Source organism: Heloderma suspectum, chromosome 1, assembly GCF_057233095.1.
Source record: "Heloderma suspectum isolate Gila_16-S chromosome 1, 16-S_ref, whole genome shotgun sequence".
NCBI lineage: Eukaryota > Metazoa > Chordata > Lepidosauria > Squamata > Helodermatidae > Heloderma > Heloderma suspectum.
This window is the reverse complement of record NC_139458.1, coordinates 72,624,767-72,640,125: the sequence shown is the minus strand read 5'-3', so window position 1 is coordinate 72,640,125 and position 15,359 is coordinate 72,624,767. Positions and strand designations below refer to the sequence as shown.

The window sequence follows — 15,359 nt, the reverse complement described above, 5'->3', positions numbered from 1 at the left end:
GGGAATTAGACAAATTCATGCTGGATAAGGCTATCAATGGCTACTAGTTAGATGGCTATATGCTGCCTCCAATATTGGAGGCAGTATGCCTCTGTACACTAGTTGCTGGGAAACACAAGCAGGAGTGTGCTGTTGCATTCATGTCCTGCTTGTGGTCTTCCCATTGAGGCCTTTGGTTGGCCATCATGAGAAAAGAATGCTGGACTTCTGGTCTGATCCAGCATGGCTGTTCTTATGTTCCTGTGAGATAGATAAATATATAATTTTCATAGCTCTTTCTATTTGTTTATCTATTATATAGTGCCACCAATGTACATTGAGCTTTAAAGAGTCGTTCCCCCCCACCCCTGAAAAACACACACCCCAGGTCACTGGCCCAAGAATCTGAATGATGACCATGGAGAGAAGACAGTACAGGGAAGAGAGGTAGAGGCAGGGGTAGCAAACAGCAGAGATGGTGAAGGCAAGAGTAACAAGATGTGGATGTGAACAAATGCAGTTACATGTACTTAATGTCTAGTCTTTTGGGGGCAGGGAACAAGGACTAAGAAGTAGTTAAATACTTTGTGGGCTTTTGAGGTGGGATTTGAAGGAAGAAAGAGATGACACCACTGAGGAACTGTGGAACTCTAAGAATAAGGGTGGAAAGGGAGAATGGATAGAGTCATTTGAGAGAAGATGATTTTCAGGCAGCTAAGGTTGGTAGAGCTTGATGAGTGAAGGTTCATAGGAAATTAGGACAGATAGGGTGGGGCAAGGCTGTAGAAAGCTTTAAATTTAAGGGGTGCTTCCAGATGAAGCTTTTATTTCACCATCACCCTGTCTGATTCACAGACTTTTAAAAGGAAGATGTTGCATTCCACTCGTAACCCACCTGTGTTTTCCCACTGCTGCTTCTGTTGTTTTCATTACTGTGGAATATACCTTAAGGAGGAAAATACAGAATACTGCACAATGCTTTCTAACTGTTATCACTCGAAACCCTCCATCTGGAAGCACCCAGGGACAAGGAGTTTGTTTGGGTCGCAGAAGAATGGGAAGCCATTGTATGGATTTAAGGAATGACATTTTGAATGATGAAAAGTAAATGATACCTGTTCTCTATTAGGTTAATTCTGAGCATGACATATATCCTAAACTCATAAGCATTTGTAGTGTTTTCCTGGAAAGCTCATTTTTCTTACATTCCCTGTTCAATTTTTGACATGAGGCGTGTATGGTCACAATTTGTATTTATTGTGAGTTTCTGTTCAGATTCAACATGGTAACCACTGCAGTGTAACTTTTACCTTTCATTTCCATGTGACAAATAGTTCTTTTGAATGAGCCCATGTGCTCAGTTCTGATATTTACCAAGTCCTGAAAACCTTAAGGTTTCAGTTGATCTTCAGAATGTGTTAATTTTAACTTGTAGTCTAAGAGAACATATTCAGAAGAAATGGTCATCACATGAATGATAAAAATCACATCGGACTGACTTTATCATGCCAAAAATGAACATGAAAATTGGGTCTAGGTCTAACTGTTGTTAGAGAAAAAGCATTTACTTAAGGAATGTTTGTGTGCTTTTAATTATGGGCTTCTCTAGTACAATAATGTAACTTAAAAAAAAAAAAAGGTGAAATGTTGCCCCTTATCGTGATCCATGTGTTAATCTTGTAGGAAAGAATGATCACACATTTTGAAAGATCCAAAATGGAATGAAGAATAAAATAGTTTCCAGGACAAGGCTTTTTGCTGTTGAAGAAGGAAGAAACCTCTGTCTCCCTTGGAATGTTCCAGTGCTGCAATCTTCTGATATGTTCCATAATGTTTGGAACTGTACACTGTTCTCAGAGGGAGAATATTTTACTTGGGTCACTGTGGAGGGAATCACACACATATTGGTAAACCTACGAACACATTTGAATTTGCATCATTGCTGCAAGTGTGGTTTTTAAGCAATTGAAATGTCTTTTATTGCAGCACATTGTTACTTTTAAATATTTAAGTACAACTAAAACTGTTTAACAACTGCCTGAGGAACTATTAATTCAATATTACAGCTAAATCGCACATGTTTTAATTACCATGAGGTGGGAGGAAAAAAGAAGTAAAGAGTTAAGAATGTTTTCCCCAAACCAGCAAGGGTGATACATGCACAAAGGCAAGCTCCAGCTTATCGACTGTTTCTAACAGTCCATGCAGTCAATAAGGTGCTGCACATAGAAACACCTGTATACTGCATCTGGGGCTGTGCATAGAGGATTGAATCCCAGCGTTTTCTAGTTCCCAGTGGAGAATTGGCATTGTCAGAGCTGTCAAAATCAACCATCTGTAAAAGAGCCTTGCACACAGTAGTGTGCATGCAGTTTGCTGCTCTGTGCAAGAATTTGTGGATCAGGGTCAGTGCCTTTCATTTTTCTAAGATGCAGCAGCAGCTATTATCTGGAGATCCTGGTATCTGACTTGGGAAAGGCAGAGAGCTTTAGAGAGAGGGAGAAAAGCTGTTGCTTATGGAAAAATTCACATGCCACAAGGGAAGTATTTGGAAGGGGAGCTATGATTCCGAATGTTTTTAGCAAAATCAGTGCAGATTTATTCACTCCACTGTATAGGAAAGATTGTCTCTTTTAAGTTTTGTGTACTTAGAAGCAGTGATTGCTTAACTCTTAGTGTTTGTTGCACATCTCATTGCTGGCAATCTGGTGTGAGCATGATTGGTTAACTGTTCAAATCGGAGCAATGAGTACTTAAATAACAACACTTCAGCATACGGCAGCTGTCCCTGATCAGCCCCATGCTTATCCTATGTTTCTAATATTGTATTGAAACAACTCTCACTAGATTCAACCACCTCATACAGATTGGCTGTCTGAATCAGGCCTGTACAAGTTATGTCCCACTAAGCCAAACACTGCTCTCCAGCCATGTATTGTGGCCTGACATATGTTTGACAATCCTCCTGTTTCTGAAATTCTAAGTAGGCAACAAACCAGGAAGGTTATCAAGCCTCTGGTAGGCTGTGTTTAGCTACAAGTTGTACAAGCCTGCTCTAAGTTACTGTGTAATTGCGTTAAGCCTAACATGTCCTAAATTTGCACATGCTCTACACACAAATGTGACCCCAAATAGCAACTGTTCCCCATGCACTTTTCAAATAGCGCCTTGAACAGGGTTGGTGTCAGCACATGACATCCTCTGACAGCGGCTGGATCCCCAGTGCCCTGGCAGGGGCCGCTGGTGCTGACGTATGCCTTGGGTCTATAAGCCATCTTCAGTGTCCTACACAGTGCCCCTGATATGTAGCATTGCTCTGGGGCACTGTCAGAAATTTAAAATGACAACTCATAGCCATGCACCACTGCAGCCAGGTGAATCCATGGCCAAGAGTCCATCTATATATGAGGGGGTACACCCGAGCACACTTTGACAAGGGCCCCTTCAGACCCAGAGCTGGCCTTGAATATCTCATCCATATGTCATCCACATCACTTCTTCATCCTGTGAGACTCCAAACACCTCTCTCCTCATGTCTGCTTATATGAAAGGCCAGAAGCACCCTGTCACATTTCTATTGGCTCCAAATGTTCTTCTGCAGTACTCTCTTATCTAGTCCTCCCTTCACAATTCTTTCTTGTCTCCCCTCCCCTTCCCTCATGATCTGTACTGAGGAGCCATCCCTGACCACACACTTCTATTATTAAATGTATTTGAAAATTCAACTACCTTACAGGATTTTGTAGAAGAGACACCCCAGAAAATCCAGCTTGTTGCTGGGAGGATAATAAAGTCTTGCAAAAGGAGCAAATTATTTTTTTCTAATATTGCTAAATATTGTCTTGCAATTATTTATGCAAATATGCCATGCTGGAATATTTGTTTCAGGTGGCTGCAGCAGGGAAAGGACTGAGGATAGTTTGTTTTTAAATTTGAAATTGTGTTTTTCAAGTTTTAGTGCCAAAATTTGGGCTTTATCACTGACGTTTGACATACTCTTCCCTCTAAGAAAAACTGGAATTAGGATTTCCCATGAAATTTGCTGCTCTTTGAGTTCTGCTTCCTAAATTTGTTTTAGCTGTATTTACTATGTATAAGTGGTTCGGTAATGGGTTTCCCTTTAACTTACAGGCACTTTTTCATTTGATTCAGTCTAAATTGCAGATTTATGTTCTCTATATAATAAAATTCTTTTTTTTTTCTTAAAAGTAGTGGAAGTCATTTTTAAGTATATCTCTCTGGCATTAGTTTGCCTTTCATTCCTATACTTTGATGCTAAATGAAAGCCATAAGTAAGGTATAGATAACTTGAGCTCTGTGGAAGCAATTCTCCAATTTAAACATCTTAATTCCTTCCTTGAATACATGGGGAGACCCTGCTCAGGGTATCATCACTTTGTGAGGTTAAAGTTGTGGGGATTTTAATTTTATTATTAAATTTGTGTCCTGCCCTTCAAAATAGTTTGTCCTAGGGCAGCTTTCTCTGTTTTGGCATCAAAACTTTAGTATGCTTATTGTTGTGTTGTATGTCACTGTGAAAATAACGTATTTTCCAATTATTATTATTATTAAATTTATTAATCACCCATCTGGCTGGTCACCCAGCCACCCTGGGCGATGTACAACATACAATAAAAACAGTTTAAAACAAAAAAATTCTACAATAAAAACATTTTCTAAAATACCCTAACCCACCCCAAATGCCTGCCTGAACAACGGCGTTTTTAATTTTCCAACAAATCATAGTTACGTTTAACTACATTTTAAGGTTCAGACGTAACCTACACAGGCTAATTGAAAACAGAAGCAAAAACTTTTGATTTCGTAGGAGATGGGAGCAGGGAGCAAGCAAGTTAGAGGCTTCCACAGAGGCTTCCATCATAAACAGTGGTTTATTGTAATGTTATTTTAAATACTTATAGGCTGCTCTTAAGGGTAAAACACCAGGTTTGCCAATAATCAGTTAAACATCAGTAATACAGAATTTCAAACCACAAGTCAAACCAGCAGATAAAACTAAAACATTTAGCCTAATAAGAACATAAGAAGAGCTCTGCTGGATCAGACCAAGGGCCCATCTAGTCAAGCATTCTGTTCGCACAGCGGCCAACCTGCTGCCCACAGGAAACCCACAAGGAAGACATGAGTACAACAGCACCATCCCACCCATGTTCCCCAGCAACTGGTGTACTGCCTCTGATAGTGGAGGTAGCATATAGCCATCAGGACTGTTGATAGCCTTATCCTCTGAATTTGTCCAATCCCCTTTTAAAGCCATCCAAACTGGTGGCTATCACTACATCTTGTGATAGTGAATTCCATAGTTTATGTGCTGTGTGAAGTAGTTCCTTTTATCTGTCCTGAATCTCCCACAAATCAGCTTCATGGGATGATCCCGGATTCTAGTATTGAGAGAGGGAGAAAGATGGCTCCCTGTCCACTTTCCCTACACTGTGCATAATTTTGTTTCCTGTCTCCCCTCACTCACCTTTTTTCTAAGCTAAACAGTCCCAGATGTTGTAACCTTTCCTCATAAGGGAGTTGCTCCATCCCCTTGATCATTTTAAGGTGCAATCCTATGCATGTTTAGACAGAAAAAAGTTGTACAACTCCCACCATTCCCCAGCCAGCCAGTTGCTCTTTTCTGCCCTTTTTCCAACTCTAAAATGTCATTTTTTAGGTGCAGTGACCAGAACTATACACACTATTCCAAGTGTGGTCACATCATAGATTTATATAAGGGCAGTATGATCTTGGCAGTTTTATTTTCAGTTCCTTTACTAATTATCCCTAACATAGAGTTTGCCTTTTTTCATAGCAGTTGCACATTGGGTTGACATTTTCATTGAGCTGTCCACCACAACCCCAAGATCTCTTTCTTGGTCAGTCACTGCTAGCTCAGATCTCATCAGCCTATATGGGAAGTTGAGATTTTGTGCCCCAACATGCATGACTTTCCACTTGCTTACATTCAATCGCATTTGCCATTTTGATGCCCATTTCCCCAGTTTAGAGAGATCCTTTTGGAGCTCTGTGCAATCCCTTTTTGTTTTAACCACCCTAAATAATTTTGTGTCATCAGCAATCTTGGCCACCTCACTGCTCACTCCTAATTCCAAATCATTTATGAACTTCAAGTATTTGATACAAATATTAAAATTCTAACAATTACAGCTGAATTGGCATCGTGGACATCTCTTTTGCAACCTTTTGGCCAATTGTATCTTGGTGAAGACTTAGGTCCTAAGATGAAAGCAAGTTCTTTCAGACTATTTCTGTTGATGAGGATGTCTTTAAATCCAACAATATGAGTGAACAAGAGAATACTCAGTATTGGCCCAAATATAAGTGTACGTCTGTAAGCACTGACCCAGGTCAGTGTAAGGGTTACCTAGATACAGCAGTACTGGGAGACGCTATTGCTCCATGGATGAGTATATGCTTTGTGTACAGAAGACCCCAGCTTCAAGTGATGGCACTTCCAGTTAAAAAACCTTATGTAGCAGGGCTGGGAAAGCCACCTGACATGAAAGCTTGGACAGCCATTACTACCTGCTGCCTTATTGGGAATTAAGCTTATTTCATCAAGCATTAAAATGTATAATTATTCATCTTCCTGGTATTAAATAAGTTACTTATGCCTGTTATATGGGTTGGATGTTACTTTGAGCAATATGAAAAAAATAACTAATTTATAAATAGCTAATTTCTTAAGTAAATGTGGTGGAGCCCTGGAAATATGAGATAGCCTCTGATCACGTGCAGAGTGCCTCTCTCCGGTAAGTAACCACAAGAACTAGCCAAGAATGCGCGCACATTGCCCCCTAAGAATAAAGTCTGTTTCAGAACTAGGCCAGACAGATTCGAAATGACCCCTATCCTGTATGTTTTGCGTACTAAAGTTGCCGGATGTCCCTGCTAAAGGGTTGCCCAGTTAGTCCCATCCAACCCCGTATCACATTTCTGTTCGGATCATGAGCCGCCCTTGTTTTAAACGCCAGGCTTCCAAACGCCTGATATTTTTTGGAAATACAAGCTCTGCCAGGTAATGAAAAGCGGCCGTATAAGGCAGGGTCTCGGGCTGGAATGCCTGCGGCGGGCTTCTTGCGCCCACCCCGCGAGCTCGGACGCCGCCGTCCTGTCAGGAGACGCTTCTGAGGGAAGAAGGTGGGAGAGAAAGGCCGGCTGCGGGGGGTTCCCGGAGGTGGAGCCTGGCCGCGGAAGTGAAGAGGGAGCCGGAAACGCCGCGGCGGGCCTGCTGGGCGTGAAGGAGGCTCCCGCGGCCACCGCTGTTGCTGCTGGGCTGATTCTTGCGGGGTGTCGCAGCCGGCTCCCTTCGCGGTGGGCCGCGGCAGTTACGTCCTTTTCGGGCGGGCGCGAGCAGGCCCTGCGCCGCCATCATGCACGACGCCTTCGAGCCGGTGCCGATTCTGGAGAAACTGCCGCTGCAGATCGACTGCCTGGCTGCGTGGGGTGAGTGAAGTGAGCTCATCGCGTTGGGCGCTTCTCCCTTTCGCCCTTCCCCGGCTGTCCCGGGATGCGGCTGGGCGCCATCTCCCTGCTCCTCCGCCCCTCCCGCGCGTCCATCTAATGAGCTTCACGCCACAAACACAAGATCACCCCTTTGGTGCCAGCCAGCCCTGCCCAACCTGGCGCCCTCCCGATGTTTTGGACGTCAACTCCCATCAACCCCAGCCAGTATGGCCACTGGTCGGGAATGCTGGGAATTGTTGTCCAAAACATCGGGAGGGCGCCAGGTTGGGGAAAGGCTACTGTGTGCCATCTCCTGGTTCGGTACTCGCAGCCACTAAAGTGGGATAGTATCCCAGGTTTTGTCTCCCTCTCCCACCAAGAGGGGGAGAGAAAAACCCTGTTTTTCCTTCTGGATGATGGTGTAACAAGTTTAAATAGTTTCCAGAGGGGTAGCTGCGTTAGTCCCAGGCAGCAAAAGCAGCAGAGTTAAAGATGAGCACATTTATTCTGGCATGAGCTTTTCTGGACATTGCCCACCCATCAGATGCAAATAGGCAAATTCACTTAAATACTTTAAATAGAGAAATCTTGACAGGACCTTAAAGGTTACTTCACATTTTGCACATTGAAGCATGTTTACGGTGTGCTGCATGATAAAATGTGAAGCGTCTGTCAACATATGGATCATGAGAGCCTGTGGCTCCCTTACAAATGTCATGGTGCACGTGCCAAAAAAAGGAGAGGAGTCAGGTGTCCGAAGTGGCCCTATTTAGTGAGGTAAACCCTTCAAATGAACACATGATACAAAGAGCAAAGTGCCTCCCTCCTACTGCAGTCTCTATTCTCCAGCTCTCTGGGAAGAGTTGCATCACAAATGGTTTAATGTCCCTCAAAGCTGTGGGTTGCACCTTCAAATATGTATTTTCCCCTTTGTTAAGTTACGAGAGTGGCTGTTATTATTGCTATTTAAAATATTTATAGGCCTCCTTTCAGGGTAGGAGCCCTCCCAAGGCAGCTTACAACAACAGACTTATACAATTCCATAAATAACCATCTAAAATACAACTATAAAACCACAGAAACATTATCAGAGGAAGACCAGAGTAAACAAGTAGGTTTTCATGGCTTTCCTAAAAGCCTGTGGTGTTGGGGCCTGATAGACCCTCGATGGCAACCAATTCCAGAGGTGTGGGGTCACTGCGGAAAAGGCCTTCTCTTGTGTACTTGCCCACTTATTGCCCTCAAAGGTGGGCAAGTAAGAAGGGCCTCTATTGTTGTTCTTAACATGCAGGTAGGCTGATGTGGGTGAAGGCGGTCTTTCAGGTAGTTTGGTCCCAAGCTGTTTAAGGCTTTAAAGGTCAAAACCAGAACTTTAATTGGGCTTGGAAATGCACCAGTATATATACTCTCTATAGCTAGCCCGGTGAATAATCTGGCTGCAGCATTCTGAATCAGCTGAAGTTTCCAAACACTTTTCAAAGAAAGCTCCACACAGAACGCATTACAGTGGTCCAAACAGGATATAACTTAGGTATGGAAACAGCCTTGGTCACCCTGTATGATGACCTATGTTGGGAGAGAGACAGGGGAGTGCAACCCTGTTGATTCTCCTTGATCACTTGGTGGCTTTCGATACCATTGACCATGGTATTCTTCTGGGCCAATTGTCTCAGTTGGGAGTCTGGGATACTGCATTGCAGTGGTTTTACTCCTATTTAGATGGTCGGTTCCAGAAGGTGATGTTTGGGAATATTGCTTGGCCCCCATGGATTCTCCAGTGTGGGGTTCCACAGAGGGTGGGTTTGTCCCCCATGCTATTTAACATCTACATGAAATGGTTGAGTGGGATCCTCAGATGTTTTGGAGTGCATTTCCATCAGTATGCTGATGACATGCACCTCTATTTCTCCTTTTCAGCTTCATCAGGAGAGGCTGTGGATGTGCTAAATTAGTGCCTTGCTGTGACAATGGACTGGATGAGGGCTAATAAACTGAAGCTCAATACAGACAAGACTGAGATGCTGTTGGTGGGTGGTTCTTCTGTCTGGATGGAGAGTGTTCTACCTATTCTGTATGGGATTGTACTCCCCCTGAAAGAGCAGTTTCATAGCTTGGGGGTTCTCCTGGAGCCATCATTGTCACTTGAGGCTCAGGTGGCCTCAGTGGCACAGAATGCCTTCTATTGGCTTTGGCTGGTGAACTAGCTACACCCTGCTGTAGACAGGGATAATCTGGTTTCAGTAGTCTACGGTCTGGTAACCATGGTTTGATTTCATGGGGCTGCCTTTGAAGACTGTTTGGGAGCTGAAGCTTGTGCAAAATGTGGCCAGATTGGTAGAAGGGACCAGGAGGTCTGAAAACAATTCTGATCCGCTTGCACTGGCTGCCTGCACATTTCTGAGCCCAATTCAAGGTGCTAGTTTTGACCCATAAAGCCTTATACGGCTCAGGACCTCAGTACTGGCAGAGCGTCTCTCCTCCAAGGGAGGCTTTGAGGGTGGCAACAAGGGAGAGGGCCTTCTCTGTGGTAGCCCCCCAATTGTGGAATGCTTTCCCCACTGAGGTCTGCCTGGCGCCAACTTTGTCATCTTTTCAGCACCAGGTCCTCTTCTCCCAGGCATTTAACAGCATATGATGGGATTTTAATGTTTTATCAGGTCCCAGTATCTTATTGCAATTTTTAAGCAGTTTTAAATGGTTTTTACATTTTGTATGTTGGAATTTTTAATATTATGTTTTCGTTTTGTAATTTTTGTGAACTGCCCGTAGAGCTTCGGCTATTGGGCTGTATAGAAATGAAATGAACTGTGTCACTGTAGTCAGAACTGACATCTCAAGGTATGGGCAGAATTGGTGTACTATCCATAGGTATACATACACACTCCATTGAAATTTGGGTATCATAGTTCAGGGCAGAATCCAGGGGTATATCCAAACCATGAATCTGAGTCTTCAAGGGGGGTGTAACCCCATCCAACACAGGTTGAATCCCTATTTGCTGATCTGCCTTTCGGCTGAACAAGAGCACCTCTGTCTTGTCTGGATTAAGCTTCATTTTGTTCCCCTTCATCCAGTCTATTACTGGCATCAGATACTGATTTAGAAAAAAACCAGCTTCCTTGGATTTAGATGAAAATAAGAGATAGAGTCAGGTGGCATCAGCATACTGGTGGCACCGAACCCCAAAACTTTGGATGACTGCTCCCTGCAGTTTCATGTATATGTTAAATGATGTAGGGGACAAGATGGAACGTCATAATCCAATGAGGCTTACTCCCAGGTGAGTGTGTATGGGATTGCAGCCTTAGGCATTGGTTTAACATTTGTTTTAAATGTTATATTTAGTTGGAAATGTTATTTACTGGGAAATTATTTTGATTACAATACTTCTATAAATATTTTAATCCAATAGTATGTACTTATCTTACATGGTTTCCATTTTCAGAAACAAAAAATATTTTAAGAACTGTTGACGTGCTCATTTTAGCATACACAAAGAGCCATGGATATCCATTTATGTTAGTAATGCATTTTTAAAAATTGATACATTTCTTCAGAAAACTATAGCAGCGGAAAATGCTCCACCCATATCACTTATATTTGGAAACAAATACCATTGAAATCCATGGAACTTAGTAAATATGGTTAAGAAAGGAGTGAATGTATTGACATACTGCACTTTCTTCAGGGTTGTGCAGGGGGTCCATGTAGCATTCATTATTTAGAACTTTCCACTGTGAGATGTAATAAGGCTCAGATAAATTATGCTTATGTGGAAGAAAAAGGATATTGTTGGGTCTGATAAAATGTTTGCTCTTTTTACAGAGGAATGGCTCCTCGTTGGGACTAAACAAGGACACCTTCTTCTTTACAGAATTCAAAAGGAAACTGGTGGGTTTGTACAGATCTAGCCAAGCTTCTGTATATGACGTTCTTATGATACACCTCTTCATTGACTTGACAGCCTGAGCACAGTAGAGCAAATTTGCTTAACCGTATTTTGGGACTGGTTTGCACAGTTTTCTGCATGTAAATGTTAATATGTGGTGGTGGAGTGTGTGTGGGAGCCTGAGAATTGCTCAAGTTCCATGTTGTGTGTAAAGCCTGAATGCTGAAGGACTATATTAACTGTCTCTAAGGGTACAATCCTACGGATATTTAGACAGAAAAGTCCTACAACTCCCAGCATTCCCTCGGCTCGTTGGGGAATGCTGGGAGTTGTAGGGCTTTTTTCTGTCTAAACCTGGATAGGATTTTGCCCTAAATGTTGTAAGATCACTGTAGCATTTCCTCCTTTCCCGAAAAGACTTTTCTCATGAAACATAAACAGTCCCAAATCCCTAAACCCCAAACTCTAATGGCTCAAGTTTGGCAGCTAAAGTAGGTCAGCAGTTGCTTGAAGGCAGTATACACTGTGGACTGGTTCAGATTTGTGCAGTCTAATAACAGTGAGGGTCAAACTAGATGTGAAGATGGTCACACAACTGATAGTTGTGTGATAATTTTTTATTTCATAAATTGGAGCTGTGGGATGAGGATCTGGATTGGGACCAGAGTTGGGGAGAGAAAAAGATAAATCCTCCCTCCTGCTCCACTGGGGTTCTGATCTGGATCTCCCCCCCCCCCCCCACTATTTACTAAACAAAAAACAATGATGCAACTACCAGTTGGACAATTATCATCATGTCTGGTTTGGTCGTGGGTATCCCAAAGAACAAACTTCACTGAATAAATCAGGTTGTCAATTGCAGAGCAATTTAATCAAGAAGCACAGGGTTGCTGTTCATTTCAATTTGGTATCCACCACAAATGGTTTGTGCCTTAAACATCCTAGGCCAATTGTGTACTCCTTCTATTCTTTGAACCTCTTTTCCATTCCAGTTGGTTTATGGTTTACAACTTCACTGTATTTTACAATTGGGTATAAATGTGAAGGAACATCAGTCTCAGATAAAGGCCTCTTCCTGCGTGCAGAAACCAACCTATAAAAACACTTCGGTGTGCTATAGAATGAGAAAGTTTAAAAAGTGAATTTTTTACTTCAGCTACATTGGCAGCAATTTTTCTCAGATATTATCTTTATGTTGCCCTAAGTCAAGATACACTAAAAGCCAATTCACACAACCAGGTTTGAGTGAGAGGATTTCCTCAAGGTGCCTTTTCCTCTTAGTTTTCAAATGATAATGTGGTTTTGTGAGAGCATCCTCACATAATAAAAAATTGCAGGTTTATTTATTTCATTTCTGTACCACCCAATAGCCAGAGCTCTCTGGGTGGTTCACAACAATTAAAACCACAAAATATAGCATAAAATGCGATATAAAATTTAAAAGTTTAAAACTACAGTATAAAAGTAAAACCAAAATAAAACCTAGCAGCAATGCAGAGATTTAAAATACAATAACAGATTTAAAACAATGGAACAGGATACCATATACTGAAAAAAAATTACCATATGGGTTGCTTGCACAAGTCTCTGCGCAGATAGTCTAAATGTACAGTGTCTACAGGTGGAATCCTATGCATGCTTAGACAGAAAACAGTCCTACAACTCCCAGCATTCTCCAGTCAGCCATGGCCAGTGGTCAGGGGACATGGAATTGCACCCTAAATCAGAGGTGGGGAACTGTGGCCCTCCAGATGGATTTCAACTTACATCAGGCCCAGCCAGCATAGCCAGTGGTCAGGGATCATGGGAATTGTAGTCTAACAACGTCTGGAGGGCTACAGATTGTCCACCCCTGCCCTAAATGTTGAGAAATGATGGGGAGATGCAAGGTGGCAAACAAATGGGAGGAATGGGAGAGGTGATGGTAACGGAATGATTATGAGCAGATGCAGTTATCTGTAGTTAGGCTTTGGTTAATGATGCTATTAATGAATTGCAAGAATCAATGCAAGTAATGGAAGGGTGGTGCTTGGTCCTTCTCTGGGCAACACCTGTGCCATCGTTGGTTGTGTGAGTCATTGCTCTAGCTTTGCAGAGAAACTAGCTTCTTTGGGAAAACTGAGCTAAATTCATTTTCAAGTACCTTAGCCAGTCAAATCATGCTAGTTTTGAGTTGCTCTTGTCTCACTTGGTAAATTTCTCCCCCTTTTTGCATCAACATCAGGAGAGGTTACGACATCAGAAAGTGGCTGTAAGTTTGTATCCATAAACCTCCTTTAAACCCTTGTGGTGAAGTGTTTTTATTCTTTGTCCCTCTTGCAGTGCTTCCTAGAGGTTTTCTTTGTTAGCCTTTGATCCAGATAAAGGGTGCTGGGGTCTTGTCTTTTTCTAGAGTAGATTTCCAAAGTCCTTTGTTAAGACTTAAATCTTTTGTTAAGTCTTTTGTTAAGACCCTTTAGACCATGAGATCATAAGGTTTACTGGTGGGGTAACTAGGTATGTTGCAATGTGCAATTGTTGAATTTCTTGCAATGTTCAGGTGGACCTGTGAGGCTTGCAGCTCCTCTAGACTGATAACACAACTTTGCGGGACATTTTGCCTTAGCTAATGAAAAACATTGGTGAAGTAGTTAGTTTGCAATGTATCTGTGGTGTAAAGGAATCCCTTTACTGTTTGGTAGGTTGCAACAGGTTTGAAGTGACACTAGAGAAATCACACAAGAACTTCTCCAAGAAGATTCAGCAGGTAGGAGTGATAGCTTTGGGTCCACCTAAGATCATTCCATAAAATGCATTTACCTGAAATTGACTTTTATTTATTTATGACATTTATTTCCCGCTTTTCATTATAAAATAATCTCAACGTGGGATACAACCAATAAAACACAACAGAATCATACAACATTGATGAGAAAACAGGGGAGAACAGTAACATAGATAAATAACAGGTAACAAGATGCAGCCAAACAAATTAAATAAAAAACCTGGGTGAACAAATAGGAGGAAGGAGTTTCACTGTTGGGGTGCCCATACCAAGATCATCCTCTCAGGTTGCCATGTATCAAACAAATGCAGCACCATCAAGAAGGCATCTTGATCTTATTATCGGGGCAAATACATAAGGGAGAAGGTGCTCCATCAGGTATCCAAGTCCTAAGCCATGTAGGGTTTTATATGTCAGCACAAGCACTTTAAATGTGGCTTATTGGCAACCAGTGCAACTCCTTTAAAACTGGTGTAATATACTCCAGGTAGGCTGGCCTACTCAGCTGCCTAGCCATGGCATTGTGCAGCTTCTGAGCCAACCTCACAGGTGGCCACATGAAAAGCACATTGTAATAGTCTAATCTCGAGTGCATGGATCACTGTGGCCAGGCTATCCCTGTCCAGAAATGGATGTAGCTTATGGATGCAGAGGGTGTAGAGGGGAGTGTATGAACCTGGAAGGAGGCCAGGTTTGTTCTCATAAAGCTAAACTATAGTTTTGCGCTATGTCCAAACTGGGTCAGTGTTTTCATCCTCTCTTCTTACTCCCCTCTGCACCCCAGCATCTGCAGACTACAGTGGGAATACTCTCATTATAACTAGTTGATGGTAATCTTGGAATACCTTTTCTGTTACCTTTTCTTCAGAGTGATCAAGTGAAAAAGAATATTTCTGAAAATAACAACTATGTGGGATTTAGTTAGGAGGAGAAGGGAGCTGGTATTTATTATTTAAAATGTCTATGCTACCAGACATGCTTCCCAAGGTGGCTTCCTATTTCATCAAAACAGAGCTATTATTACCAAAATAATAAAAACAGACAGCAGATTAAAAACATATGAAATGATGGAAGAGCAGATGCCCAGGAGGAGAGAGCAAAATTTTAGCATAAGCTGTTCTAAGGAACTATCAGACAGTAATTCTGGAGCATCAAATTAAAACAGTTTAAACAATAGTGAAATTAATGGGAGAGAAGAGAAATTATTGCTACCTTCACTCCTCTCCTAGGTTTAGGAAGTTTCTATAACACAGA

The 15,359-nt window shown here is 42.1% G+C and overlaps 2 protein-coding genes across 14 annotated transcripts in view; both read left to right on the top strand.

Moving 5' to 3' along the window:
- The window catches only part of TMEM87A (transmembrane protein 87A), a 39,101-nt gene extending 32,477 nt beyond the window's left edge, over nucleotides 1-6,624 (top strand). For 4 of the 8 annotated variants that reach the window (XM_084846566.1, XM_084846577.1, XM_084846614.1 and 1 more), the window contains one exon: nucleotides 1,663-4,184. In XM_084846566.1, the coding sequence (XP_084702692.1) occupies nucleotides 1,663-1,704 (42 nt within the window). In that variant the 3' untranslated portion in view covers nucleotides 1,705-4,184. Of the gene's footprint in view, nucleotides 1-1,662 lie in introns of all 8 variants that reach the window. The other 4 variants (XM_084846605.1, XM_084846596.1, XM_084846587.1 and 1 more) reach the window with 2 other exon arrangements.
- Nucleotides 6,625-7,180: 556 nt separating this feature from the next.
- VPS39 (VPS39 subunit of HOPS complex) overlaps nucleotides 7,181-15,359 on the top strand; it is a 52,821-nt gene continuing 44,642 nt past the window's right edge. For 2 of the 6 annotated variants that reach the window (XR_014789510.1, XM_084846478.1), the window contains exons 1-3: nucleotides 7,187-7,452; nucleotides 11,278-11,343; nucleotides 14,023-14,087. Coding sequence is in view for 3 of the 6 variants with exons in the window: in XM_084846478.1 (XP_084702604.1) it covers nucleotides 7,380-7,452; nucleotides 11,278-11,343; nucleotides 14,023-14,087 (204 nt within the window). In the remaining 3 variants the exon portion in view is untranslated. Of the gene's footprint in view, nucleotides 7,453-9,338; nucleotides 9,480-11,277; nucleotides 11,344-14,022; nucleotides 14,088-15,359 lie in introns of those variants that run through there. The other 4 variants (XM_084846514.1, XM_084846497.1, XM_084846505.1 and 1 more) reach the window with 4 other exon arrangements.